This window comes from Phaenicophaeus curvirostris, unplaced genomic scaffold, assembly GCF_032191515.1.
Source record: "Phaenicophaeus curvirostris isolate KB17595 unplaced genomic scaffold, BPBGC_Pcur_1.0 scaffold_115, whole genome shotgun sequence".
NCBI classification, from domain to species: domain Eukaryota; kingdom Metazoa; phylum Chordata; class Aves; order Cuculiformes; family Cuculidae; genus Phaenicophaeus; species Phaenicophaeus curvirostris.
Window position 1 is genome coordinate 77,672 of NW_027206736.1, and position 26,724 is coordinate 104,395.

Consider the following 26,724-nt stretch of genomic DNA (forward strand, 5'->3'; position numbering starts at 1 on the left):
GGGCCGGTGTCCAGATGGGGCTGCTGGCCAGGGGGCCGGGAAGCAGTGACTGAGATTCCAAGAGCCCAGCTCTGGGAAACCCATCCAGCATCCCCGCTGCGCTGGCAGGGCTGCGCGCTCCCTCTCACGGTGGCCGAGAACGAGGCTTTCCCAGGAGCTCAAACCAGGAAAACAAGAATCGTGGAATCATCACAGAATTGCTTGATTGGGAAAGAACTTTGAGCTCATCGAGTCCAACCATCCCTGCCCGTGACCGAGCCACCCCTAAGCACGTTGTCTGCCTGGCTTTTAAACCCCTCCAGGGATGGGGACTCCACCATTGCCGGGGCAGCCTCTGAGTCCATGCAGCTCGTCACACGTGTGAGTGTCACACGCGGGGCTGCGTCCTTCCCGCGGAGAGATTCTTCTTGATGTCGCATCTGAACCGGCCTCGGTGCGGCTTGAGCCGGTGTCCTCTCATCCCTGTCACCTGGGAGGAAGGACCAGCAGGAGCCATGGGAGGAGACACCGAGTGGGGGGACACAGGTGGGGACAGAGATGGACATGGGAGAGTGGACATCGGGGTCACAGGTGGGGGACACAGAGGGACGTGGGTGGGGATGCAGGGTGGGCACGCAGGTGGGGACATGAGGAGACACGGTCTGGGGGTCACGAGTGGAGACTTGGGTGTGGAAGTGAGGGGTGAGGAACACGGGTGGGGACACGGGGTGGGAGAAAGCACAGGGGTGGGGACAAGCAGGGACACGGGGGGAGCACGGGGGGGGACCCGGGGGCGGGGTGAAGGGGGCGTGGCCAGAGGGGTTGGGGCGTGTCCACGTTGGGGGCGTGGCCAGGAGAGCATGAGGGTCCTGAGGGGGCGTGGCCTGAGGGGGGCTCTGGCCGGAGGGGGCGTGGGGAGCACCAGGAGGCGTGGCCAGAAGGGATGAAGCACGTGTGGGGGGGAGTGGTCTGAAGGGGGCGTGGCCACGGGGCGATGGGCGTGTCCGGGTGGGGCGCGGTGGCCGTAGGGAGGCGTGGTCAGAAGGGCGTGGCCGGGGATAGAGGGGGTCAGAAGGGCTGGGTCACGTGGGCAGGTGGGCGTGGCCTGGTGGGATGGTCAGGAAGCCGCGGACGGCAGGGGGGCGTGGCCACAGAGGGGGCGTGGCCAGAGAGGGGCGTGTTCGTAGAGGGGGCGTGGTCACAGGGGGCGTGGTCATAGTGGGCGTGGTCATTGGGGCGCGGCCTCAGGCGCGGGAGCGGCGGGCGGCGCCGAGCGCAGGTGCGAGCGGGGCCGGGGGGTGGGTGCTCGGCGGGGTTGGGTGCCCGGGGGAGGGATGGAGGGGGTGTCCCCCAGCCTGTCCCCCCTGTGTCCCCCCTGTGTCCCCTTCCCCGTCTCCCACGAGTCCCCCTCCCGCTCCCCGTGTCCCGCGCGTCACCCCCCCGTGTCCCCTTCACCCCTCAGTGTCCCCCTTTCCCCTCCGTCTCGCGTGTCCGTGTCCCCCCGTGTCCCCTCCCCGTGTCCCGAGTCCCTCTCCCGCCCCCTCACATCTCCCGTGTCCCCCTCGTGTCCCCCTCCCTGTGTTCCCCGCACTGTCACCCGTGTCCCCCTCCGTGTCCCCTCCCTGTATCCCCCCGCTTTCCCCTCCCCGCGTCCATCGTGTGTCCCCCGTGTCCCCATGTCCCCGTCCCTGCATGTGTCCCACCCGTGTGTCCCCCACCGTGTCCCCTCGTGTCATCTCACGTCTGCTACGTCCACTCCGCTTCCCTCCCTTCCCCACATTCCCCTCGTGTCCTCACCCTGTGTCCCATGTCCCCCCTGTGACCCCTCCCCATGCCCCGTGTCCCCCCATGCCCCCTCTGTATCCCCCCCCCGTGTCCCTCTCACACGTCCCCCGTGTCCACTCGGCTTCCCCCCCTTCCCCAAGCCCCCGCCTTGTCCCCCTCCCTGTGTCCCACGTGTCCCCTCCCCACTGCCCTCAGTTGGTTTTGTTTCCCCAAAGCTGCCGCAGCTTCTGCTTTCGGGGGGGAGGAGGGACGACACCCCGGGGGGGAAGCACAGAGCAGGGGGGGCACCCATGGGTGCTCCAGCACGGCCACTCACCCGTGTGACGAGCTGCGAGGGCTCAGCCCTGCGTGTCGCACACTCACCCGTGTGACGAGCTGCGAGGGCTCAGCCCTGCGTGTCACACACTCACCCGTGTGACGAGCTGTGAGGGCTCAGCCCTGCGTGTCGCACACTCACCCGTGTGACGAGCTGCGAGGGCTCAGCCCTGCGTGTCACACACTCACCCATGTGACGAGCTGTGAGGGCTCAGCCCTGCGTGTCCCACGCTCACCCGTGTGACGAGCTGCGAGAGCTTGTCCCTGCGTGTCCCACACTCACCCGTGTGACGAGCTGCTCACGCTCAGCCCCTCGTCCCCAGCCCATGGACCCCCCGTCGCGCCGCGTGCGCCTGCGGCCCTGGCTCGTGGCCCAGGTGAGCAGCGGGCGCTTCCCGGGGCTGCACTGGTTGGACCCCGAGCGGCGCCGCTTCGCCATCCCCTGGCTCCACGCCACCAGGCACCCCGGAACACCCCCCGACACCGACACCATCTTCAAGGTGAGGGGGACGTGGGGACAAGAGGGACACATGTGAGTGACAAGAGTGATGAAGACAATGAGGGACACAGCGAGGGACATGGGGATGAGCCGTGGGGGACAGGAGTGGTGGGGGACATGGGAAGGGGGAACACAGGGTGATGAGGTTTGTCAGGGACAAAGGGGGGATAGGGGGACATGGGGGTGGGGTGATGGGGGGACCTGGAGGACATTGAGTCAAGGGTTGAGGTGATGGGGGGGACATGGAACAGGGTACGAGGGGAACACGGAGTGGGGAAAATGGGATGGGGACCACAGGGTGACAAGGGGGACATGGGATGGGTCAGTGGGGTGACGAGGGAGACGGGGTGGGGAGACATAGAGATGATGGGTGGGTTGATGGAGGGACATGGGATGGAGATGAGAGGGTGACAAGGGGGTCATGGGGTAGGGAACATGGGGGACACAGGGATATGGGATGAGGGTGGTGGGGACACGGGGGTGGGAGTGCCAGAGGAACCTGGGGATGAGGGTGGAGTGACAAGGAGGACGTGGGATGGGGGTGATGGGGTCACATGGGATTGGGGGACAAGGAGGGGACAGGGATGATTGGGGAGCATGGGGTGGGGTAATGGGGAGACTTGGGGCAGGGGGCGTGGGGGAGTGGGATGGGGTGATGGGGACACATGGGATGGGGGGACAAGTAGGAGACAGGGTGATGGGGGGATGGGGGATGGAGGGGATGGGGTGACGGGGGACAAGGGGCAAGAGAGGTGGGGGAACATGGGGATGTGGGGTGCGGTGATGGAGGGACATGGGAGAGAGATGGGAGGTGGATAATTGGGGATGTGGGGTGATGGGGAAACATGGGACAGGAAGGATCGTGGGGATCGGGATGCTGAGTGCTGGGGGTCTGAGCATGCAGGGTGTTGGCTCCCTTGGGTGCTGCATGCCTTGGGGATCGGGGGGCGCTGAGTGCCTTGGGGTGCTGAAGGTCTGAGGGTGCTGGGGGTTTGGGATGCGGGGTGTCTAGGGGTGCTGGATGCTGGCTCCTGTGGGTACTGGGGATCTTGGGATGCTGGGTGCTGGGGGTCTAGGGGTGCTGTGTGCCTTGGGGTGCTGGATGCTGAGGGTCTGGGGATGCTGGGTATATGGGGGTGCTGGGTGCCTACTCCCACAGGTGCTGGGAGTCTGGGGATGCTGGGTGCTGAGGATCTGGGGGTGCTGGGAGCCTGTGGGGGTTGGATGCCGGCTCCCATGGGTGCTGAGGGTCTTGGGATGCTGGATGCTGGGAGTCTGTGGATGCAGGGGATCTGGGGGTGCAGGGTGCTGGCTCCTGTGGGTGCTGGGGTGTGGGGGGACTGGGGGTGCCGGGTGGCAGCTCCCATGGGTTCTGTGGGTCTAGGGGTATTGGAGGTCTCAAGGTGCAGAGGATCTGGGGGTTCTGGTGCCTTGGGGTGCTGGGGGTCTCGGGGTCTGTGGGTTCCGTGCAGGCTCCCACAAGTGTCTCCGCAGGCCTGGGCGCGGGATACGGGTCGGTTCCGTGAGGGCCGGGACGCACCAGACCCTGCGCGATGGAAGGCGACGCTGCGCTGCGCCCTCAACAAGAGCCGCGAGTTCCGACTCATCCTGGACGGGCCCCGTGCGGCACCCCCCGTGCCCTACCGGGTGTACGAGCTGTGCCAGGGGGCGACAGGTACGGGCACCCCAAAACCCAGCCCTACCGGGTGTATGAGCTGTGCTGGGGGGGGGACAGGTACGGGGGACCGCAAAGCACAGCACCTGCACCACCCCAGCACCCTACGAGGTACCAGCACCCCACAAAGTCCCCAGCACCCCAGCTCGTCTCTCTCTGCAGATGAGGCAGCCGAGGACGACTACGACTGCGGTGAGGAGGAGGATGTCAGCCAGGTACCTGAGAGGGGTTGGGGAGAACCCCAAACCGGGGGCACCTCGGGGGGCTGGGGGAAGGTCCCTGCCCCGGTAACCACTGCTCTCCACTCCCCAGCTCCAGAAGATGATATCTCTGAGCATCAATGGTGAGTGAGGGGTGTTGGGGGGTTTGGGTGGATAGAGGGCGTGGGCTGCACCCACACGGTGGTTTTGGGGGGCAGCTGGGAGGCCGTGGCCACCCTCTGACCTCTCGCTGTGCCTCAGACACCCAGCACGGAGGGGACCTGCTGCCCCCCTACCCCTGGCCCAAGGAGGAGCCCCCCTTCAGCGGCGGCTGCCCCCTGGCACCCTTCGCGCCGCCCCCTCCGGTGCTGCTCCCTGGGGAGGTGGGGGGCACCCACGGCCCCCCCGAGCTGCCCTCCACAGCCCTCACCAAGCCAGGGCCCTCCCTGGCTCCCCCGGCTGCCTGCCCGCTGGTACCCACGGAGCAAGTGATCCCAAACCTGCTCATCAGCCCCCACATGCTGCCGCGTAAGGACTGGGGCGGGGGCACTGGTGGGGGTGTGGGGGTCCTGGGCAGCGGGGAAGCGTGAGGGGTGGGCACTGGTGTGGGGTGGTTGGACATGGGGTGGCTGGATGGGGGTGGCTGTAGGTGTGGGGAGGTCACGCGGTGGCCATGGAGTTGGCCACGACTGTGGGGTGGCTGGATGGAGGTGGCCGTAGGGTAGATGGGGGTGGCCATGGGGTGGCTGGATGGAGGTGGCCATGGGGTAATGGGGGTGGCCGTGGCTGTGGGGTGGTCACGGGGTGGCTGGACAGGGGGGACTGTGGCGTGGTCCCTGGCGAGCCGCTTACACCCCGTCCCTCCGGCAGTGACCGACCTGGAGCTCAAGTTCCAGTACCGGGGCCGCCAGGTCTGTGCCCTCACCATCAGCAACCCCCACGGCTGCCGCCTCTTCCACAGCAGCCTGGAGCCCACGCAGGAGCAGGTGGAGCTCTTCGGGCCGCTGACGCTGGAGCAGGTCCGCTTCCCCGCCACCGACGCCATCCCCAACGAGAAGCAGCGGTTCTACACCCACCAGCTCCTGGACGTACTGGACCGCGGGCTCATCCTGGAGCTGCAGGGCCAGGACCTCTACGCCATCCGCCTCTGCCAGTGCAAAGTCTTCTGGACGGGGCCCTGCGCCTCCCACCACGCTGGCCCTAACCCCATCGAAAGGGAGAAGAAGACCAAGCTCTTCAGCCTGGAGGGGTTTCTCAACGGTGAGAGGAGGGTGGGGTGGTCCCTGCACCCCTTGGGGATGCTGGATGGGATAAAGGGGTTGGCTGGGATGGGGCCACACCAGGCAGCACGTGGGGACCTGATGGGATTGGGGGCACCACACTGGGATGGGGAGACACCAGGCAGCCCACAGCCTGTCAGCTGGCATGGAGAACACCAGCCAGGTGGGACAGGCTGATGCGAGGCCCCATTGTGACCCTCATCATGGTGTCCGGCCCTGCAGGCCTCATCCTGTTCCAGAAGGGCCAGACCACCACCCCTCCTCCCTTTGAGATCTTTTTCTGCTTCGGTGAGGAGTGGCCGGACCAGAAGCCCAAGGAGAAGAAGCTCATCACAGTGCAGGTGAGGGGACAGGGACACCCCAGGCTGTCCCCAGGGCAGAGGGACACGGGTGGCTGACACCGCAGGGCCTCTTGCAGGTGGTGCCGGTGGCAGCACGGCTGCTGTTGGAGATGTTCTCGGGCGAGCTGTCCTGGTCGGCTGACAGCATCCCGCTGCAGATCTCCCACCCCGACCTCAAGGACAAGATGGTGGAGCAGTTCAAGGAGCTCCACCAGCTGTGGCAGAACCAGCAGCGGCTGCCGCCGGCACAGCTGGAGCCCAGCCCCACCGCTGGCCCCTGGGCGCTGCCGCAGTGATGAGGGGCACCCAGCATGGCCACTGCCGAGGGCTGCGCGGCGGCCTTCCCTGCTCCGTCACCCCTGTTCCATCAGCCTGTGGCCACCCAGGCTGGTGGTACCGGGGCCACCCAGCACCGTCTCCATCCCCCTGGGGGCTCCAGGGGAGGACGGGGTCATGCTCGCCCACCCCTGGAAGCTTCACTGGGACTGGAGCAGAGGAGAAGCCGGACACCCCCTGCTGGAGCCCCAACACTGCAAAACTGGGGGCTGTGACACACACCCACCCCCTACCCCAGTTTTGGGGGGAAACAGCACGAAAATGGAGACAGGATGGGGCTGCACTGGATCTGGACCCCTCCTCCCAGCGATGGGGCACCCGGCACTGGTGGAGCCAATGGTGGGGATGCAGCTCAGGGCCCCCAAGGAGCAAAACGAGAAGAACCAGGCCAGGACTCGGGTTTTTAATTTATTTTTTTTTCAGTTTTGTTTTCTCTCGTTCTCGCGGTGGCTCTGACCCTGGAGGGAACAGCACGCGCTCCAGCCCCACGCTGGCCTCTCCCAGCCCCGTCCCCACACTCGCTCAAGCTGTCTCCTCCCCGCACGCTCCAACCTTCAAATAAACCAAATAAAACCCCCCCAAAACAAAAAAACAAACTAAAAAAAGAAGAAAAAAAATAGAATATTTATATATCAAGAGTCCGTCCCACCTGTGGCGCCGCCGGAGGGGCCTGGGGAGGGCAGTGCCCGGCGTTCCTGCTCCTGCCTGTGCCGGGAGGGTGGGCAGAGCCGGCAGCTGTGTGGTTTTTCCCAAATCGATTTCAAACCCCGTCATTGTATTTATTGTATTTCTCGGTTTTTTTCTCTCCATTTCACAGAAAGTTTTCTCCTTGGCGCTCGTTTTTCGCCGCTGGGCAAATCCGTTTTCAGCCGGCATTGGGTCTGGGTTGGGTTTTTTCTCCCCCATTTGGTTTGTTTTCTTGTTTCGGCAGCTGATGGTGAGGAAGCGAAGCCGCCAGGAGAGCAGGATCCTCGAGCCGTCCTCCCGCGCACGCAGGTGGCACCGGGCCCGGCTCTCGGGCTGGAGCGAGTGGAAGCCCTTGGCCACAATGAACGCTGCTGATTGTGGGACACATTCTTGGTTTTCTTCGTTTCCTGTCTTCTAATTAAAAGACATTCCTGGGAGAGGGAGAGAGGGTGGGGAGGCCCTGGCCCCGGTTGTCCAGAGAAGCCGTGGCTGGACCATCCCTGGAGGGGTTCAAGGCCAGGTTGGATGGAGCTTGGAGCCCCTGATCCCGTGGGAGGTGTCCCTGCCCATGGCAGGGGTGGGACTGGATGGTTTTGAGGGCCCTTCCAACCCAAACCGTTCCATAAGAGTGAGGGATGGGTTCTCCACCTCTCTGGCCGCTCCCAGCCTGCAGGAGCTGGTGCAGCTGTGGTGGCAAAGCCCACAGGCTGCGGTCCCTGTTGGGGGCTCTTACCTGGGAGACGGGCGCTGTGCCGGAGCGGGAGCTATCGGAACAAGCGGGTGAAGTCCCTCAGAGCCCAGCAGACTTGTTTACATTCCTCAGCGCTGTGGGTGACAGCAGGGAGGACATCAAGGGGATGCTTGGGAAGCAGGGAAGGTGTCCTTTGCTGTGGGGGTGGGGACCGGGAGCTCAGCAGCTCAGTGCCAAGATGTTGTGGAAGATGGGGGAGCAACTGGGATGGAGGGGACCCACGAGGTCCCACAAGAGACTTGGGCTCGGGGATTTTTCATGGCCAGCCAAGACCAAGCTGGGCACAGGGCAAAGGAGCATTTTGGGGTCGTTTAGGTGAGGGACAGCATTTTGGGCGAGTGTTTTGTCCCTGACACCCCTGAGGTGGCCGGGAAGCTGGTTGGTGGCAGCAGTGGCCACCCAGAACAGCCTGTGGTTTGCTGCGATGGCTCTGCTCTCGCGCTGGGAGCCCAGCAGGATCCAGCCATCGGAGCAGCACAGACAGAGGCCGGTGACACAAAGCCAAGGAGATGGAGGGCTGGTAAAAGCTGCCTGTGCCCCGGAAGGGAGGGATGTGGCTCTGCAGGGCTCAGGCAGGAGCAGAAAAACCTGTTTCATGACGAAAAAGGCAACACCTGCCCTCCAAAGCAAGGCTTTCCACAGCCTGGGAACACCCTGGATGAGGCATCCAAGTGGATTTGTGCACAGGGGCAGGAGGCAAGGTCCCAGCGGGCTCGGCTCTTGGGGAGATGCTGGAGGACAACCCAGGGGATGCAGGATGTACCCAGGGTGGGAAGGGAGAGCTATCTGTAGGGGAGCCATTAGAGTTAGGATTATGCTTAGGATCAGGGCAGAGTTGTCCCCACAGAGAGTTGTCCTAGACCCCAGGGTGCAAAAGGGTGCAAAGCCCATGTCCCGGAGAAGGGGACACCATCCCGGCTCTCGGCATCGCACCCTGCCCTGCTCACCTCGTGACCTGCTTGTGGAAGTCGGTCAGCTGTTTGTGTGTGACTTGGATGGCTCCTCCCGTCGTTTCCTTTGGTAAACCCTTCAGCGAGTTCTCTAGCCAGCGACAAAACGTCTGCAGGAAGGACAAGAAGGCAGAAGCTCAGGAGACAGAGACAAACCCAGCTACTGTGTCCCAGCATGGGGGAGGCTCTGACTCTGTGAGTCCATGTGGACACCAGGACAGCTCGGGACTGAATCCTGGATCCTACTGGGGCGCATCCTGGCCCTCTTACCGGCCGGTCGATCTGCATGATCTCCCAGAGCACCTCGGCGACGTCAGGCAGGGTGTAGGGGGGCAGGCAGAAGCAGCATGTGTGCAGCAGCTGGTTGACAAGCTGCTGGCCCAGCTGGTTCATCACTTGGTTGATCAGGTCCTTCCGCACTTCAAAATCCTCCTCGTGCTGCAGGAGGAAGAAGAAAAATAGGTGAGCAGCACCTAGAGACAAGGACACAGAAGCAACTCCAGAGCATCTCTGCTGGCAAAGGTGGAGTAAGTACAGCCAGCCTGGCTACGGCAGATGAGGATGGCGTTCCCAGAGGAGGCCACGGAGATGATGCGAGGGCTGGAGCACCTCTGCTCTGAGGACAGGCTGGGAGAGTTGGGGTTGTCCAGCCCGGAGAAGAGAAGGTTCCAGGGAGACCTTAGAGCAGCTTCCAGTATGGAAAGAGGCTCCAGGAAAACTGGGGAGGGGCTCCTGATCAGGGAGTGCAGGGACAAGATGAAGGGAATGGTTTTCAGCTGAAACAGGGGAGATTGAGATGAGATCTCAGGGAGAAATGTTCTCCTGTGAGGGTGGGGAGGCCCTGTCCCAGGTTTCACAGAGCAGTGGTGGCTGCCCCATCCCTGGAGGGGTTCAAGGCCAGGTTGGATGGGGCTTGGAGCCCCTGATCCAGTGGGAGGTGTCCCTGCCCATGGCAGGGGTGGAACTGGATGGGCTTGGAGGTCCTTCCAACCCAAACCATTCCATGATTCTATGGCCCCCTCTGTGCAAAACAACCCCCTCACTCACATCGTTGGCCACTCCAGTGTGGATGAGATCGCGCAGGAACTTCATGACGCTGCAGTTGGCGTCCCGGTGATCCAGGGTGGTGGCGGCGATCGCCCACTGCAGGATGGGGATCATCACCTGGCTGCGCAGCAGGGTGACGGGGCTGCGCTGGATAAACCTGGACACAGGACAGACGGACATTACTGGCGCTTCCCAGCCTATCCCAAGGCAGGAGCCTGCCCTCTCCCGCCTGCCCACAAAATCAGGAGCCCAGAGGGTCTCCTCGGCAAGGGGAGAGGGGCTGGGGTGTCCTTGCACAGCAAGGGGCACATGGATACCTGGTTGCGAGTCGGAAGAGGTCATCCACGGTGTCTGGGTGGTTCTGAAGGCCATTGGGCTGCTCCAGCAGCTGGAAGGTGGGGATGCAGAGTGCCTAGGAGAGGAGTTGGGGGACCATTAGCACCGAGCTGTGATCACATCCCAAACTGCCCTTCACTCTGCAGGGAGATTTCCAGCACAGAGAGCCCGGCTTCTCCTGCCAACAGCCATGTCACAGCTGAAAGGCCAGGTCTGGGTCTCTCCTCCCTGTGTGATCCGTGCCCTGAGGCAGCAGTGCCTTCCTCAAGGACCAGTTCCTCCAGCCATCCTCCAGTTTTCCTTTAACCAAATCCTTCTCTTCCTTAGCTGCCAATGGATGTAAGAGCAGAGAGGCACTGGGATCACCGAGATTGGCACCAGCACCCTGTGGAATCCGCTCAGCTTCACACCTGGGCACCCACAGCACAGCCTTCCCCACATGCACAGAGAGGCAGTTACTGCACTGGCACACGGAAAGAAGAAGAGGAACAGAGACTGAGAGGCATTTGGAGCCCAGGGGTTCTGGGAATGGCTGAGGAACCTGGGGCTGTTCAGCCTGGAGAAAAGGAGGCTGAGGGGAGACCTCGTTGCTCTCTGCAGCTCCTGGAAAGTAGGTTGGAGCCTGGTGGGGGTTGGGCTCTGCTCCTAAGAACAAGGCACGAGATGAGAGGAAATGGCCCTAAGTTGCACCAGGGGAGGTTTAGATTGGATATTAGAAAACATTCCTTCAGGGAAAGGGTTCTCAGGCCCTGGCAGAGGCTGCCCAGGGCAGTGGTGGAGTCTCCATCCCTGGAGGGGTTCAAAAACCATGTGGATATGGTGCTGAGGGACACGGTTCAGAGGTGAAGGGTGGCAGTGCTGGGTTTGCAGTCGGACACCATGATCTGAAAGGTCTGTTCCAGCCTCAGTAACTTAGAATTAGAGAGTGGGAACCAAACTCGCCCCTCTTGGTGCCCACCTGCAGCATGTCGAGCAGACCCTGCCGGCAGCCCTCCTCAATGCCGTACTCATCCACCAGGATGCTGCCCAGGTAGAGGAAGCAGGAGTGCTGGTGTGCCCGGTACACGTTCACCATCTGCAGGGAGACACGGATGGCACGGCATCGCGAACGCTGCTGCCCACTGCGAACGCTCCCTGTCCACCATGAACACTCCTGCTGACAGCGACTCCCACCTGCCCACCGCGAATGCTCCTGTCCACCACAAACGCTGCCGCCCACCATGAACGCTGCTTGCCACCCCAAACACTCCGGCCACTGCGACCCCTGCCTGCCCACCACAAACACCGTAGGCAGCAGCACCTCCAGCACAGAAACTGCTGCGCCATTGCCACCAGACAGGTTCCTTTGTGCTGCTCGCTGGGGCCCATCAGCTGCAGGATCCGGCTGAGATCCTGGCAGCTCTCCTGCCCCGGCCAGGGATGTCCTGGGCCAGCCACCTGCTTTCCTAAGGGCTGGACCTACTGAATCCCCCCAAGAGCAGCTCTGCTCCACGGTCCTTTTGGCTCCCTGCTGCCCCGGCTCCACTCCGCAGGTGAATCCCTGCCTCCCACCATCCTGGCCAGGAACACTTCCTGCTGGATCTGCCCAACAGTCCAGCCTTCTCTCTGCTCCTCTAGCAGGCTGAGATGATTTCCCAGCCTGCAGGACCTTCCTCAGCCCCTCACCGGGCAGGAGACCCCCTGAAGTATTGGCTCAGGGCTGATCTCCCATTTGGGAGCCTCTCCACAAGCTGAGGTGTCTTCCCCTTGGTCTGGTATCGCCATAGCTCAGCGCAAGCACCGAGCTATGCAGGGGACACCTCGCATCAGGCCGAGAGCCCGCTTCTCAAAGAGCTTCATGCATCCCTTTGAAATCACAGGCACAACCGCAGGGCTCTCGCAACCCACAGAGGAAGGACCAGGCAGAGCTCAGCGCTTCCCTCCGGCCCAAAGCGCCCTCTGCTCTGCACAGGTCTACTGGAAACTCCTGAGGCTGCCAGCATTCACCGCAGCATTCCCAGCTCTGGCTGCTGCCTGGCAGCTGCCCGCGGGGCGTGTTGGCCTGTCCATGCCAACACAGCGCTTCCTGATGACAGCTCCGAGCCCAGCATTCCCACAAAGGCACTGGGAGCAGGGATTCTGGATGGCAGCTCCGAGCTCAGGATGGCAGTATCCTCACAAAGGTGCTGGAAGCAAGGATTCCTGGCAGCAGCTCCAAGCCCAGCATCCCCACAAAGGCTCCGGGAGCGGGGATTCCGTGTGGGAGCTCCGTACCTGGGTGACAAGCGGCTGCAGCAGGGCGGCAGAACCTTTGCCCACGCAGCGCACGGCGAAGCGCAGGCACCGGCAGCACCGCTCCACGATGCGGTTATCGGCACTGTGTTTGTTCAGGGTCTCCGACAGCACGGGCCAGATCTGAGCACCGAGAGAGAGATTAGGGCTTGACCCAGGACACGGTGCATCCCACCACAAAGCCCCCCCCTTCCTATCCCAAAAGCTCCCAGGGCGCCACAAACCACAGGCACCTGCACTATGGGATGGGAAATGAATGAAGTGCTCAGAGGTGCTCAGAAGCCTCCGTGCAGCGGTGCCATCATTGCAAGGGCAGGGAAATTAAAGTGCCTGGGATGCCAGGTCCACTTCCAGGGGCTGAAAAGCCAATTGCCACCTCCTCAACAATCCTGTTCCAGGCGAGAAGGTGCTCTCCAGCAGCTCCTCTCCGCCACAGCATGCAGATCTGGGCAGAGGTGCTGGACCCAGCCTGATAGCTGGAATTGCCACTAAGCCAACCCCACAACAACCCCCCAGTCCATCCCCCTGCACAAATCCCCTCCCCAAATCCCGCTCTTACTTCCTGAATGACTTTTTGGCACGGATGGATCTGTCCATTTTCTACAATGGGGTTGGTGTGTCTGTGAAAAGCAGCAGAGCGTTAATGCTGGGTTTTACTGAGCAGTCGAGTGTTGTGTTTAAAGCCAAGGAGATGGCTTGGAGCCTCAAGCGCTCGCTGGGAAACCAGGAAGGGGACCAGGAACTGGCTCAGAAGGGCTGAGGAGTCCTGGCCTTGGAGAAGCAGCAGCTTCCAGCCCATTCCTCTTGGGGCCAGGGGAAAATGAGTTGAGACTAATTTGGTTCTAAGTGTCTGGGAGAAGAGCTTGGACACAGGCACTCACAACCCCCTGCCCATGCTGTCTCAGCCTCCTTCCTCACCGGAATATGACAGCAAGTCGATCCAGGGGCACGGTAGGGTCGGAAGAGAGGCCATTGCTTGGCTCCTGAGAGAGCAGCTAGAAAACAAGAGGAAAGGCCGGATTTCAGGAGTCCAGGCAGCTCCAATAAACACCACCCAGCCCAGACCCCTCCAGCAGCACTGTCCCAGAACAGGAACCTCCTCCAACCCTGCCTTGGACCTGAGCAGCTCCTGCCTCAGCTACATGCACACAAGTTCGAGCAAAAGCTCAGACGGCCTTCGTCTTTTGCCTCCTCCGCTCAAAGAGGTCTCCGAACAAGGGAGCAGGGGGCGAGGTGGAAAAGAAGCTGCCAAGAGGTGAGAGCAGTAAGGAGCAGGCAGCACTGGAATGACGAACTCTCACAAACCACTCCTGAGCAGCTACAGGTCATCCAGAGGCAACAGAGGACATGCACAGCCCCTTCTCCAGACTGCCCTCCTCTTCCTGCCACCCCCCCCACCCCGAGACTTCTACTCTGCATTATCCTGGTTCTCCACGAAGAGGCCACTAGGGTCACCATGGTGTCAGGACAGACAGAATGTGACCTTATGGGGCCATGTGCCCCACAGGGAAGTCAAGTTCCCATGTTCTTTATCCTGGACCTGCAGGATGAAGGCTGCCTGCTGTGTTCAAGGGAGGTTCAGGAATGCTTTTTGGCTCCTGGCACATGAACTGATTTCTGGAGACTGTTTTCCTCCCATTTAACCCATTACATGCTCTACCAGCTGGGTATTTCTCAGCCAGGTGAGACTCAAGGTCAAGTCTGGTCTCAGTCCTGGATTCCTCACACACCTCTGGCTTCGAGGGCACACAGTTACCATGGCTGATCAAGCCACCAGACAAAGATGGAGCCGCAGCAGCTCGAAGGCCTCCGATCTGTCCCATCCAAACCAGTGACAGACGAGGAGCACGTTGAGGCAGCTCTGATCAGGACATACCTTCCTCAGCGCCATCACTTGTACGGCACAGAGCTCGCTGAGGCATTCCGCTATCTTCTCCAAGGGGAGCCTGGCGAGGACCAAGGCTGTTCCTGAAAGGCAAGAGGAGACAAGGCTCAGGGCAGAAATGCAGCATAGGAGTGTGCTCGGTGACACTCAGCAAAGCGAGGCTCCCAAAGAGGCCCTGTCACCAGCACTGCCTGCATGCTGGCACAGAGGGGGCACGGCTCTGGGGCAAAGGCAGCCTCCCCAAGGCTGGGAGAGGGCTCTCTCCAGCTCGAACCTGACTCCTTGATTAAACCAACTACCAAAATGCTTTCTGTGAGGCAGGGAGGAGGAAGGAATGCCGGCATGTGGGAGCACAGGGACGATCTAAAGGCAGACGGACCTGGCAAGCACACCTAGGCACCCTGGCGTGTCCCCACTGTGTCTTCGCCCCTGCCCAGCAGCACCACCAGGCCTGAGGGAGCTTCTTTCAACCCACAACTAAGGCGTTTCAGGGATCCCACAGAAACGAAACACGAGAAGCACTTGAGCCACTCCCCGCTGCCACATCACAACATCCCACCCCGAGGCACGAGGAGCACCTGCCCCACGATGGAGCTGTGTCAGAGCACAGGGCTGGGGAGAACACTGGGGGAAACGCTCCCTGGATCATTTATTCATTGTTATTTTATAAAGTAGGAGAAGACACTGTAGCAGAGAAAGGAGCAGGTCAGAGGCACGGCTGCTGCTGCCAGCATGATGTGAGGACAAATGAGGTTTGTCTCTGCAGTCACATGCCCTGACCACACAAAGCTACCTCTGCATGAGCTCCAGAGCTGCTTTGGCTTTAAAGGTTTCAGAAGCATTAGAATCTATTGGGAATCTGAGGTCCTAGCAGGAGTCCTGCACCTCCCTGAAACCAGCCAGGTTGGAGGCACATGGTGCCCAACAATTCCTCAGTGAAGAGCTCCAAGCACAGGCTGGAGCTGTAAAACCACATTCTTGAGCCCAGACTGTCTCTGAAATCATAAATGCTCGCAGTTTTCCACCCTGTGTGTACACAGACAGTTTCCGAGCGCTGGGACAGAGCAGTAACGCACTGATGGCTCAGCCGCAGGCATTTCACATGGTTCCTTCCTGCATTTCAAATCCAGAGCATGGAGACAGCTCATAAACCCAGGAGGGATCTTCGACCTCCTGCTCTGTGTGAGCTCAAGAGGACTTGGAATGTAAACACGTGGAGTCCTTAGGGCAAACTGACTCCTGTCTAAGGAAAACAGGCGAGTAGCCCGCCAAACAGCCGGATAGCTTTTCCATACGTACCTTTCAGGAGTCCCACAGCCGCCTCTGGGGAGAGCATGAAGGAGTCGAGGGAGCGGGCTATCTCCAGCAGCCCGTTAAAGTGCTGAGCCATGTGGTCCCGGCACACGGAGCAGATGTTGTGGATGGCCTTGGCCGCGGCTGATGCCAGCCGCCTGTCACACAGACCTTTCATCAAGTAACCCAGCACGGGATCTGCGGAGGAGAAAGCCAAGGTGAGGAGAAGGCCTGGGGGCCAGGCAGCTGCAGGGCAGAGCAGCAGCACGACCGGTGCTGCTGCAGCAGGGCAGACTCACCCAGGAACTGGGGGTTTCTGTCCACCACCTCGCTCATCTCTCCCACCAGCTCGATGCTGGTGTAGCGGACGGCAGTGTGCACCGTCTCGGGGAGGCGAACCACTCCCTCCAGCACCTCCACCAGCGTCGGGTTGTTCTCCCTGCAGGGAAGAGGCAGCCAGCTCAGCTCCAAGGTGGCTCTGGACCATTTCCACAGAGCACTTGGAATCCTGGAGTGGTTTGAGCCAGAAGGGACCTCAAAACCCAACCAGTTCCAACCCCTGCCATGGGCAGGGACACCTCCCACTGGATCAGGGGGCTCCAAGCCCCATCCAGCCTCACCTTGAACCCCTCCAGGGATGGGGCAGCCACAACTTCCCTGGGCAGCCTGGGCCAGGGCCTCACCACCCTCACAGCAAACTATTTCTCCCCAAGATCTCATCTCCATCTCACCTCTTTCAGGTCAAAACCATCCCCCTTGTCCTGTCCCTGCCCTCCCTGATCAAGAGCCCCTCCCCAGCTTTCCTGGAGCCCCTTTCCATACTGGAAACTGCTCTAGGGTCTCCCCACAGCCTTCTCTTCCCCAGGCTGAACAACCTCAACACTCTCAGCCTATCCTCCTATGGCAGGTGCTCCAGCCCTCAGATCATCTTTGTAGCCTCCTCTGGACTCATTCCAACAGATCCATCTCCTTCTTATGTTGGTGATTCCAGAACCGGACACAGGGTCCAGCTGGCGGTCTCACCAGAGCAGAGGGGCAGAATCCCCTCCCCGACCCTGCTGGTCCCACAGTTTTGGATGCAGCCCAGGACACGGATGGTTTCTGAGCTGGAGCGCATGTTGCCAGCTCGTGTGAAGTCTCCCCTCCTTCAGCATCCCATGTCCTTCTCAGGGCTGCTCCAAATCCATTCTCCAACCAGCCTGTATCTGTGCTTGGGATTCCCCTGACCCCGGTGCAGGATCTCATCCTTGGCCTGGTTGGACTCCATGAGCTTTGCAAGGTGCCACCTCTCCAGCTCATGCAGCTCCTGGATTCTTCCCTTCCCTTTGGATGGCCTCCCATCCCTCCAGCGAGTCAACCACGCCACATAGCTTGGTGTCATCAACAAACTTGCTGAGGGTGCCCTCAATACCCCTGTCCTTGTCTGGACAAAGATGTTCAACAGCGTTGGTCTCAGCCATGGTTACTGAACCTGATCGACTCCTCCATTGCCCAGAATCCCCCAGGCAAAGCCCAGAGCCAAGCTGCACTGGGTAATGGAGAAGGGGGCTAGCGGGGGACTCAGGGCTGCTGGAGCTGGATCTGATGCACAGCAGCCTCTGGCTTTACCGAGGAGAGCAGAGAAAACAAAACAGATCCATCATGAGCGCTAGTGGCACAAGAACAAAGCCAATCAACCTCCAGAGAGCCAGAGGATCCTGTTCGCAGCATGGGACGGTGCCACCGAGCGAGTCCCTGGCTGCCCGTGTTGGTGGCCGGGCTCTGGCTCACCACCTGCACTCCTGTGGGATGAGCGGAGCCGAGCTTGGCACAGCCCTGTGGCGACGAAGAGCCCCATGGGACACGCTGGTGGGAGTGGACTCCCCTGTGCGAGGCCACGAGAGGCCAGTGCTCTCGGAAACAAAGCAGAACCAGAAACTGAAGATAAACCCCAGCAAAAGCAGCTGTGACAGAGATAACAGGAGCCAGTGAAGGCAGGGCAAACACAGTGACTCCCCCAGCCTTCTGGGAAGGCAGGAATGGCGCTCCCAGGCCAGCTAATGCCAGCCAGACTGTCCCACCACCACCAACACCAGGAGGACTCGCTGTACTCACACTGCCCTGGCCAGCAGCTGCTGCCTCTTCCACTCCCTAACCGGAGAGGAAAGGCGCTGCCAGAAAGCAATTTAACCTTCCCTAAGGGTGTCTGGGAAAACTCTGCCTGGAGCTCAAAGGATCTGGGAGCAGAAGGATCCCCACATGACCAGCCTGGGCAAAACTGGTTTGCTTTCAGGAGATGAAGTCAGAGGAAACAAGCCCTTACCCTGTTTTACTAGGGCTGAATTCAAGCCTGTGGCATCAGAGTCTGGTGAGACTGGATAGAAGGAAGAAACGTCCTGTGAGGGTGGGGAGGCAGCGGCACAGGCTGCCCAGAGAAGTTGTGGCTGCCCCATCCCTGGAAACATTCCAGGTCAGGTTGGATGGAGCTTGGAGCACTCTGATCTAGTTGAAGATGTCCCTGCTCACTGCAGGAATTGGACTGGATTGGCTTCAATGGTCTCTTCCCACCCAACCCAACCTACAAAACTGTGAGATCTCCAGGCAGGCAGAAAAGAGCTCAGAAGGTCCAACTCCTTCATGCAGTCCCAGCTCCATTTGGGACCTGTATTCCTGGCCAGGAAGAGAGGAAGCCCTCAATCCTTGGGCTACAGGACTCCCCCACCAGTGAGGGGTGCTGCCCTGCTGCAGGGCAGACTGGGTACGGTGAGGACTACCTGAAATACCGTGTGGGTTTAAACATTCCTGCGTGGGAAAGCATGTTCCTAGGAGTAACCTCGGGGTGTCCTCAGCATCTCTGCAACACCTGACCCACCCTCCCAGCCCTCACAGATAGGAGCAGGACGGTCAACACTCACTGGTCAACACTCTTCGCTATGGAGGCCATGATGAAGAGGACAGCTTCTGTCACCTCCCAGGGTGGATTCCCATCCTTCAGAGTCGCATAAAGCTGTGAGAGAGAACCAGTCACCAAAGAGACTATGAACACAGCTCGGGGGCGTGCAGTCAAGAATGCCACCCAGTAAGATTGCCAACTGCTCCTCACCTCTTCCCACACCCCCAAGATACCAGGATCCAGGCGTGGACCTGCACAGATCCTCACATTCCACAGGTCACCCTGCTATTTTGAGACCCAAGCAATGTTCCTCAACAAGTAACCCCCATGTGAGGCCTCCTGCTTCTCCTAGAACCATGGTTGCTCCCTTGTGCATGAAGAGATGACATGTGTAACCTCCTTCCCACCCCTAAGGCCACCAGGGCTCGACTTAGTTCCACACCGCGACAGATCCAAGTGCGCCTCCCAATGCTCCCGCAGACCCACCTGAGCAAAACACTCCACCGATCCCACCAGGAAGATCAAGTCTTTCACCAGGTCCGAGACCCGCATCCGGAACTCCCCAAAGTCGTCTGTCTCCTCTGGGACACCCTCCTAAGAGAGCAGGGAGGGCAAAAGGCTGAGAATGGCTGGATCCCCATTGACCCGCAGCTCAGACGAGACAAGAGATCCCCTTTCAGAGGAGGAATCCATTGTTCCCACCCTCCTCTTCCCAGATCAGGCTAGTGAAGGGCATCTGAAGGAGAACCCTGCACTAATGGCACTGGACAGACATGGTGTATTCCTGCTCTTCTACACAGATGATGGGATGGAAATCAAGGGGACAGCACTGGGACTTGCAAGCCATGAAAGCTTTGTTTTAACAAAACTGCCCTGAGTAGGGAAGAACACATCTCTGTGCTGCGCTCTGAGCCGGAACCTACCAGGGGAGGCGGGAGAGGGTCACTCTGCAGCAGCAAGACACTAGAACACTGTTAGAACAAGAACTGACTTAATGAGAAGAGGTTTAATGCAGCACTTCTAATTACTCTGGCCCATCCTATCGCCTTGCTGCCTCCAGAGGACGCATGGCAAACATGGCCTTACGTGGTCCGAGTCCAGCTGGCAGTGTCTGGCCAGAGCGTGGAGAAGGCGTTGGATGTAGGCTTTGAAGATGCTGTGGATGACGGCATCATCTGTCTTGTACAGGTGCTCCCCGAGCCGGTACCAGAAGTTAAATGAAATTTCTACCACCTGTTTGGAAAGAAAAATTCCATTCTTGTTATCACCAGAACGTCTTTAGGTGTTTAAGGCACGGGTGGACGAGGTGCTAAGGGGCATGGTTTAGTGTTTTATAGGAATGGTTGGACTCGATGATCCAGTGGGTCTCTTCCAACCTGGTTATTCTATGATTCTATGATCTTTTTCTCCTCTCTGCTGGTGCTCCTGACAGAGAAATCTTCTCTGGAGCGCTTGCAGCGTGGTGGGGCTCTGCAGCTATCATGCAATGATCTGGATCAGTTTGCTCAGCTTCACAATCTCCTCTGCTGCTGCTCTCTTACTGACTTTAAATCTATGGAGTTAATCTGGAAACCTGCCACCAGCCCTCAGAAGTGAAGCTTCTTCTCTACAAAATTAACGTTGAAGCACAAGAACCACAGAGATGACATAAGGGCTGGAGCACCTCTGCTCTCAGGACAGGCTGGGAGAGTTGGGGTTGTTCAGCCTGGAGAACAGAAGGCTGCAGGGAGACCTTAGAGCAGCTTCCAGTAAGGAAGAGGGCTCAAGGAAAGCTGGGGAGGGGCTGTTGATCAGGGAGGGCAGAGACAGGATGGAAGGAACGGTTTTGAGCTTAAAGGGGAGATTGAGATGAAATCGTAGGGAGAAATATTTTGCTGTGAGGGTAGGGAGGCCCTGGCCCAGGCTGCCCAGAGAAGCCGTGGCTGCCCCATCCCTGGAGGGGTTCAAGGCCAGGTTGGATGGGGCTTGGAGCCCCTGATCCAGTGGGAGGTGTCCCTGCCCAGGGCAGGGGGTGGAACGGGATGGGCTTTGAGTTCCCTTCCGCTACAACCACTCACTGATTCTGTAACACCTCTCACATTAAAGCATGGCCACCACCTCGTTCACACCAGGCAAATCTGCCAGCGACATGCTTTCACCTCCCTGACACTGATCCAATTCGTGCCCGTGCTCTGCCCTGGCCCTCACAGCAGCAGGCGCTGAATTCCCAGCCTTCCTGGAGAATCTCCAGGGCGTTTTGCTGCTTCCAGGTGGACTGGCATGACCAGAGAGCCCCACCAGTGGGATTTTGCCCACCCAGAGCCGTCCCCACTGCCTGTGCCCATGTCCAACTATCCTGATGGCCGGCGCAGGGTGCACATGGGCTTGGGCCAAGGACGAGACCCAGACAGGAGCAAACACCTCCAAGAAAGCAGCCCAAGCTGGACAGGGATGTCACTCTGAACCATGCAGCCTGTTTCTAAGTGCAGTTATTGCAGAAAAATAACAAGTGCAGATTCTTTTTCAGAAGCAGCTGCAGAGCTTCCATTCCCCCTGAACATCACTGGCATAGGACAAGGTCGCGGACAAGGTGATGGAGCCCAACAGACCTGGAAAGGGGACTAAAAGAGTCCTTGAGTCCCAAGTGAGTACCACAGAGACCTGACAAATTGCAGCTACTCCACAACTTCCATGGCAAACAAGCCCAGACAGGTTGCAGCCCTTGTTTCGTAGCTAATGCGCTTGCCAGTTCTCAGGTCCAATGCACTTCCAGCCTCTGAAAGCTTCTAGAAACCCTTGTCCTGGAGAGGCCATCAGCTCATCCAGACCAACCTCCCATCCATCACTTCAGGAACTGCATCCCTCCTACAGTGGGACGGAGGGCATGAAGGGAGCGCACCCAGCAAACCCCAGCAGGCAGCTCCGCGTTCCCTGTGTCGGATTCAGGACAATCAAGGCAACTCTGCCCACTGAACGTGGCAACAGTCAGCCAGGATCCCCATAACAGGTTTAGAAGAACAAAAAGCAGGGCTAAAGGGAGAACCTGCACCTTAAACACGACATTCTGTGTTTCAGAGCCGTCCTCACAGTCCCACCCACCCAGGATGGTGGGAAGGGGAAGTTGAGCCGGATTTCTGCATCATGAACGCTGAGTGGGTGTTGCAAGGCAGGCAGCTCACAGGAACTGAAGCCTCTCAGCCACGTGGCAATGTCAGAGAAAGGTTTTTCCACTGACTCAACTCTGGACAAGCGAGGTTTGGTGCCATAGGGAAGGAGAGGAACAGGCGAACCCCACTCACCTCGTACTGCGGGTGACCGGCACAGATCAGCAGCAGCTCCAGTGTCCGCAGGTCACCCAGCCCCTGGCCAGGCGTGCAAACAATTTTATCTAGGAAGGTCTCGCACAGCTCAGTGAAAACACGGCAATAATTGAGCACCCTGGCGAAGGAAAGAACAGGAAACACATCAGAAAGACCTTCCGCACGGGGCCAGATATCCCAGCCCAGGGGAGGGTTGGTCCATGCAGGCACTGTGCGCCAGAGCCTCGGCTTAGACTGAGAAAACCCCACTTCTGCTTTGGTTTTCCGTCAGCAACACTGAAACAGAGGAACTCGGCTTTGTTCCAACGGAGGTGAAACCCCTGGGTTCCAATAAGCAAATATGATGAACGCACCAGCCCACAGCATCAGAGAAACCTTCCCCAAACCTGCAGCTCTGGGCGCAGGGCTCAGCATGTCTGCTGCCAACCAGCCCAGCTCAGCACCTGGAATGCACGTGGGTTCAGAAAGCAAACAGACATACCCAGTTCTAACGGAAACCCAGGACATCCCACTGCCACCCCGGGGACAGCACTGCAGAGAAACAGCCGCTCTTGAGGCAAAAACAGCTCAGCGGCCAAGCTGAGATTTACTCCACTTTGACGGAGGAGAGGGAGGAGAGGGAGGAGAGGGAGGAGAGGGAGGAGAGGGAGGAGAGGGAGGAGAGGGAGGAGAGGGAGGAGAGGGAGGAGAGGGAGGAGACGGAGCATCTTGGAACCACAGCACAGAGCTGGCACGGCTTCAAACCAAGGACTGCTCCTCACAAAACAAAACACCATCAAATCAGGGATTTGCGGGGAGAGGCACAAGAGAAGGCATTAATCCTGGGTTTGGATGCCAGTATTCCTGTTCTGGAGAGGAACAGGCACGCACGGATGTGCTGCAGACACCCTAGAGCCTGGCAGAACCTCGAGGCAGAGGCACGTTCCCCATGGGAGGTTCTGTATTGATCCCAAAAGGCTTCTCCTGTCACACAACCCAGCAGCTCCCAGGAGCAGATCAGGCTCAATGAGATGTCATCAGCGCTCTTGGCAGGGTCTCTGACATGAGCTGGAAACATTTGGAGAGCCAACTTCTCCTACAGAGACTAGGGAAAAGGTACTACAGGTTGTACCGTGCCCCAGCAGCTCCTGAAGGGGAAAATTTCCAGGTTTGTCAGAAAGCCACAGGCTAAGGGGATGCAAGCGTGGAGTCAATCACAGAGAGAATGCTACAATGAACTTCCACATGCCCAACAACTGAAGACTAACTCTGTTTGTGTGAAACAGATGGATAAATAGGGACAGACGCTACTGCTGTTTTCAAAACAGCTAAATCTGAGGAGTAACTGCTCATTAGTCTCATGGGAACTCTGGGTTCTTACCAGGAACTCAGCTGCAGGCTGGGAGATGATGTGATTGCGAGCAGCCCTGGGGAGAAGGGCTGGCGGGGCTGGGCAGGAGAAGCTCCACATGAGCCAGCAAAGTGCACTCACAGCCCAGAAACCACCCGTGTCCTGGGCTGCATCCAAAGCTGTGGGACCAACAGGGAGGGAGGGGATTCTGCCCCTCTGCTCTGATCTGGGGAGACCCCACCTGGAGACCCCAACGGAACGAGGAGATGGAACTGTTGGGACGGGTCCAGAGGAGGCCACGGAGATGATGCGAGGGCTGGAGCCCCTCTGCTCTCAGGACAGGCTGGGAGAGTTGGGGTTGTTCAGATTGGAGAAGAGAAGGTTCCAGGGAGACCTTAGAGCAGCTTCCAGTGCTGAAAGGGGCTCCAGGAAAGCTGGGGAGGGGCTCTTGATCAGGGAGTGCAAGGACAGGACAGGGGGATGGTTTTCAGCTGAAAGAGCAGAGATTGAGATGAAATCTTGGGGAGAAATTTTGTGTGAGGGTGAGGAGGCCCTGGCCCAGGTTGCCCAGAGAAGCTGTGGCTGCTCCACCCCTGGAGGTGTTTGAGGCCAGGTTGGAACCCCTGATCCCATGGGAGGTGTCCCTGCCCAGGGCAGGGGGTGGGACTGGATGGGCTTTGAGGTCCCTTCCAGCTCAAACCATTCCATGATTGTACGAATTTCATTTAATGGGGCAGAGGCTCAGAATTCCCTTAAGTCAAAAGCACAGACATTCCCTTGGCTTTGCACCCCAAGCTGACAGGAAAGAAGGGGATGGTTGAGGGGAGGGAGATGCCTGTTGAGCCCTGGAGCATCCACGAAGCCACGTGCTTGCGAGGAGCCAGGGGGCTGTCTGAGAGGAGGGAAAAGCAGGCAGTGGGTTCTGCAAGGCAAGATGAGAAGAGATCAAGTGAGAACTGCCAGAAGCTAAAGCAGTGCCAGACCTGCCAAAGCCACTCACAAACACGGCACGGGATTTTCCAGCTGGAATAAAGAGCCGTTGGAACTGCTGCACGTTGAAGAGGCTCTTTGGACATGAGGATTTGCTTACCTCCAGCGGGCACGGGCTAACTGCCATCCCAAGAGTCCAAAAATGGACATGGGACACCATCCTACAGCTCCATCACTGGCTGAGAGGTTTCCATCGGGGGCAACACCTTGTGCACCCACAAAACGCACTGGCATTTGGCAATGGGGCACACCCAGGGCAACAAATCTGCCCTCAGCAGCACGAGCAAGGGCCTACATGATTTCCAAATGCATGGAAAGTAATGGGGAATGAGCTGCAGGCAACTGGCATTTCCTGTAAACCTGGGCCCACCTTACTGCTATCAGGAATGTTCGAAAACAGGAGAAAAGGAGCAGAGCAAGTCATGGTGTCACAGAGATGTTGGCAATGGCTGGGACAAGGGGATCAAGTGATTCCTCAGTCAGGTTACCGTGACACCAACAGACAAAAGGAAACAGCCATGAGTTGCACCAGGGGAGGCTCAGATTGGATATTGGGAAATATTCCTTCATGGAAAGAGTGGTGAAGCCCTGGCAGAGGCTACCTGGGAATGGGGGTGGAGTCACCATCCCTGGAGGGGTTCAAAACGTGTGGGTGCGGCACAGGGCAGGGTTCAGTGGTGTGGTTGGCAGAGCTGGGTGGGTTTGCAGCTGGACTGGATAATCAGAAAGGTCTTTTCCAACCTAAACGATTCCACGATTCTGTGTGGAACAGCTGGCTATGGGACAGAGAGCAGGTTGTGAGGAGGAGGAAACACAGCTGGGTGCTCAGGAGGTTCCCAATCAATCCCACAACTGATCTCATCAGTGACAGCCATGTAAAAAGGAAGAGCGAGTGCTAACGGTGCTCCCTGATGGAGCTCGGATGCAGGATCCATGCAAAAGAATGAGAATCATTCATGTTTTAACAGGAAGAGTTGTCCACTCAGACAGCTGTGGACGGACTCAGCAGTCACCTAAATGGTGACCAAAATACCGGCACCGTGAGGCCATGGGAAAGGCGAGAGACACCAGGCGAGGTTTTCCCTGCAACTGGAGATACCACAATGCCAAGAGACAGGAGTGAGGTCTCTCCTGGAGCAGCACCTCTGAGCCCTCGTGCTCAAGGAAGGTGAATTCAGGACAGGAGCACTCAGATGACCCAGGGAGAAGAAAGCCGTCTCGGGACATAAAGAGATGGGCTTGGCTGCTTCCTGCCCACAAATGCATCAAGGAATAACCACCAGCTGGGAGGTATCCAAGAGAAAAAAGAACAGGGATGAAGTGACCTAGGATCAGCTGAGGCTGGGGAGCAGAGGGTCTCTGGTCAGAGCACCCAGCTTTTGTAGCAACCAGCGTGCATGAAGCACAGGATTCAGCATGCTTGGTCAAGAGACAAAGGTTACTGCTTCTTCTAAGTCAAGAACTGTTGACCCAGCCGGCTCATCCAGTCCTCTTTCCATCAGGACAGCTGAGCCAAGTACAGACACATGTAGAGGGGAAGCAATAGGAGCAAAAGGTTGCTCTGAACTCTGGAGGCTGGCAGTCAGCAGCCCCTCAGGGGCTCTGCCCACTGCCAGGAGGCCAAGCATCCCAGCAAGCTGAGGCAGAGGACAATCCAATTCTGTCCAAGCCCGAGCTGAGCACTCACACCCAGAGCACAAAGCAATGCGCCAAAGGCAAGGAAGTCATCCACTCACTTGTCTTTGTCTGACAATCCCTTATTTGCATAAGAGAGTTCAGAGTGCTGCAAGCAAACACCATATTCCAAAAATAACGGTGGATGGACACGGTGACAGCTCGTTAACGCACCTCTCAGGGCACAGAAACGGCTGCGAGCTCACTTACTTGTCCAGGTCCTCGCGTGCTACAGCCATGTGATAGGCACTCTCGAGTGTGAGGACGCCCTGGAAGAGCTGCAGAGCCAGGGGAAGGTTTGTCTCCACATTCTCAATGGCATAGAGAGCTGAGCACACACAGTCCGAGGCTGCTTCATGGAGGTTGGATGATGTCTTGTCTTGTTGCTGCAAGGAACGAGAAGCAGAATTGCCCAGGGATGATACATGAAATGAGACAGAAATTAAAATCTCCATGGGCAATCTCCACCACCCCAGGATCTCCTGGGCCTCCTTGGCCAGCAGGGCACACTCCTGGCTCCTGGTTGGCTTGGTTTTCACCAGGACCCCGGGTCCTTCTCCACAGAGCAGCCCCACAGCCTTTCAGCCCCACAGCCTTTCAGCCCCAACCTGTCCTTGTCCATGGGGCTGCTCTTCCCCAGGTGCAGGTCATTGCACTTGTCCCCACATCACAAACCCCAGACTAAGGACTCAGCACACAGGGGGAGGAAACTCTCATGCACTCCTGGTTTTACCCTGGAAAGAGCAGCCACATCAGGCATTCCTTACATGCCATCTTCTAAGCTTCCCAGGGCAAACAGGAGGCAGGGAAGGCACGTAGGAACTTGCAGGGACAGCCAGAAGAGGACGCTTGCTCTGTGCTGCCACTCTCCAACTGCCCTCCACAGCAGAAAACCAGTACAAATGGAAGACCCATTGCCATGCACAGAG

General features: G+C 59.0%; 2 protein-coding genes across 5 annotated transcripts in view; one reads left to right on the forward strand and one right to left on the reverse strand.

The window, feature by feature from the left end:
- Window positions 1-2,354: 2,354 nt before the first annotated feature.
- On the forward strand, window positions 2,355-6,987 carry IRF5 (interferon regulatory factor 5). Of its 4 annotated transcripts, none has more exons than XM_069882306.1 (8): window positions 2,355-2,579; window positions 4,073-4,253; window positions 4,416-4,468; window positions 4,566-4,596; window positions 4,715-4,981; window positions 5,324-5,713; window positions 5,956-6,074; window positions 6,649-6,987. In XM_069882306.1, exons 1-8 carry the CDS (start codon window positions 2,406-2,408, stop codon window positions 6,970-6,972), a joined length of 1,539 nt encoding a protein of 512 aa, XP_069738407.1. In that variant the 5' UTR covers window positions 2,355-2,405; the 3' UTR covers window positions 6,973-6,987. The 4 variants fall into 4 exon arrangements, with proteins under 4 accessions (XP_069738407.1, XP_069738408.1, XP_069738409.1 ...); XM_069882307.1 differs by having other exon boundaries at window positions 6,152-6,791; XM_069882308.1 differs by lacking the exon at window positions 4,715-4,981.
- The window catches only part of TNPO3 (transportin 3), a 35,328-nt gene continuing 15,409 nt past the window's right edge, over window positions 6,806-26,724 (reverse strand). The window contains exons 6-23 of the mRNA XM_069882301.1: window positions 26,006-26,181; window positions 21,781-21,919; window positions 19,589-19,735; window positions 18,989-19,096; window positions 18,525-18,616; window positions 15,930-16,069; window positions 15,637-15,828; window positions 14,329-14,420; window positions 13,371-13,447; window positions 13,012-13,072; window positions 12,435-12,575; window positions 11,140-11,256; window positions 10,163-10,257; window positions 9,846-10,002; window positions 9,069-9,236; window positions 8,796-8,908; window positions 7,831-7,922; window positions 6,806-7,528 (exon numbers count right to left, since the gene is read on the reverse strand). Coding sequence (XP_069738402.1) covers window positions 7,862-7,922; window positions 8,796-8,908; window positions 9,069-9,236; window positions 9,846-10,002; window positions 10,163-10,257; window positions 11,140-11,256; window positions 12,435-12,575; window positions 13,012-13,072; window positions 13,371-13,447; window positions 14,329-14,420; window positions 15,637-15,828; window positions 15,930-16,069; window positions 18,525-18,616; window positions 18,989-19,096; window positions 19,589-19,735; window positions 21,781-21,919; window positions 26,006-26,181 — 2,076 coding nt within the window. The 3' untranslated portion in view covers window positions 6,806-7,528; window positions 7,831-7,861. The remainder of the gene's footprint in view (window positions 7,529-7,830; window positions 7,923-8,795; window positions 8,909-9,068; window positions 9,237-9,845; window positions 10,003-10,162; window positions 10,258-11,139; window positions 11,257-12,434; window positions 12,576-13,011; window positions 13,073-13,370; window positions 13,448-14,328; window positions 14,421-15,636; window positions 15,829-15,929; window positions 16,070-18,524; window positions 18,617-18,988; window positions 19,097-19,588; window positions 19,736-21,780; window positions 21,920-26,005; window positions 26,182-26,724) is intronic.

What these genes read in the sequence shown, in the direction of transcription:
- IRF5 (XM_069882306.1), top strand. Translation starts at nt 2,406, where the DNA reads ATGGACCCCCCGTCGCGCCGCGTGCGCCTGCGGCCCTGGCTCGTGGCC. An exon ending in GATATCTCTGAGCATCAATG is followed by an intron (nt 4,597 to 4,714) that starts GTGAGTGAGGGG and finishes GCTGTGCCTCAG; the next exon opens with ACACCCAGCACGGAGGGGAC. An exon ending in CAGCCCCCACATGCTGCCGC is followed by an intron (nt 4,982 to 5,323) that starts GTAAGGACTGGG and finishes TCCCTCCGGCAG; the next exon opens with TGACCGACCTGGAGCTCAAG.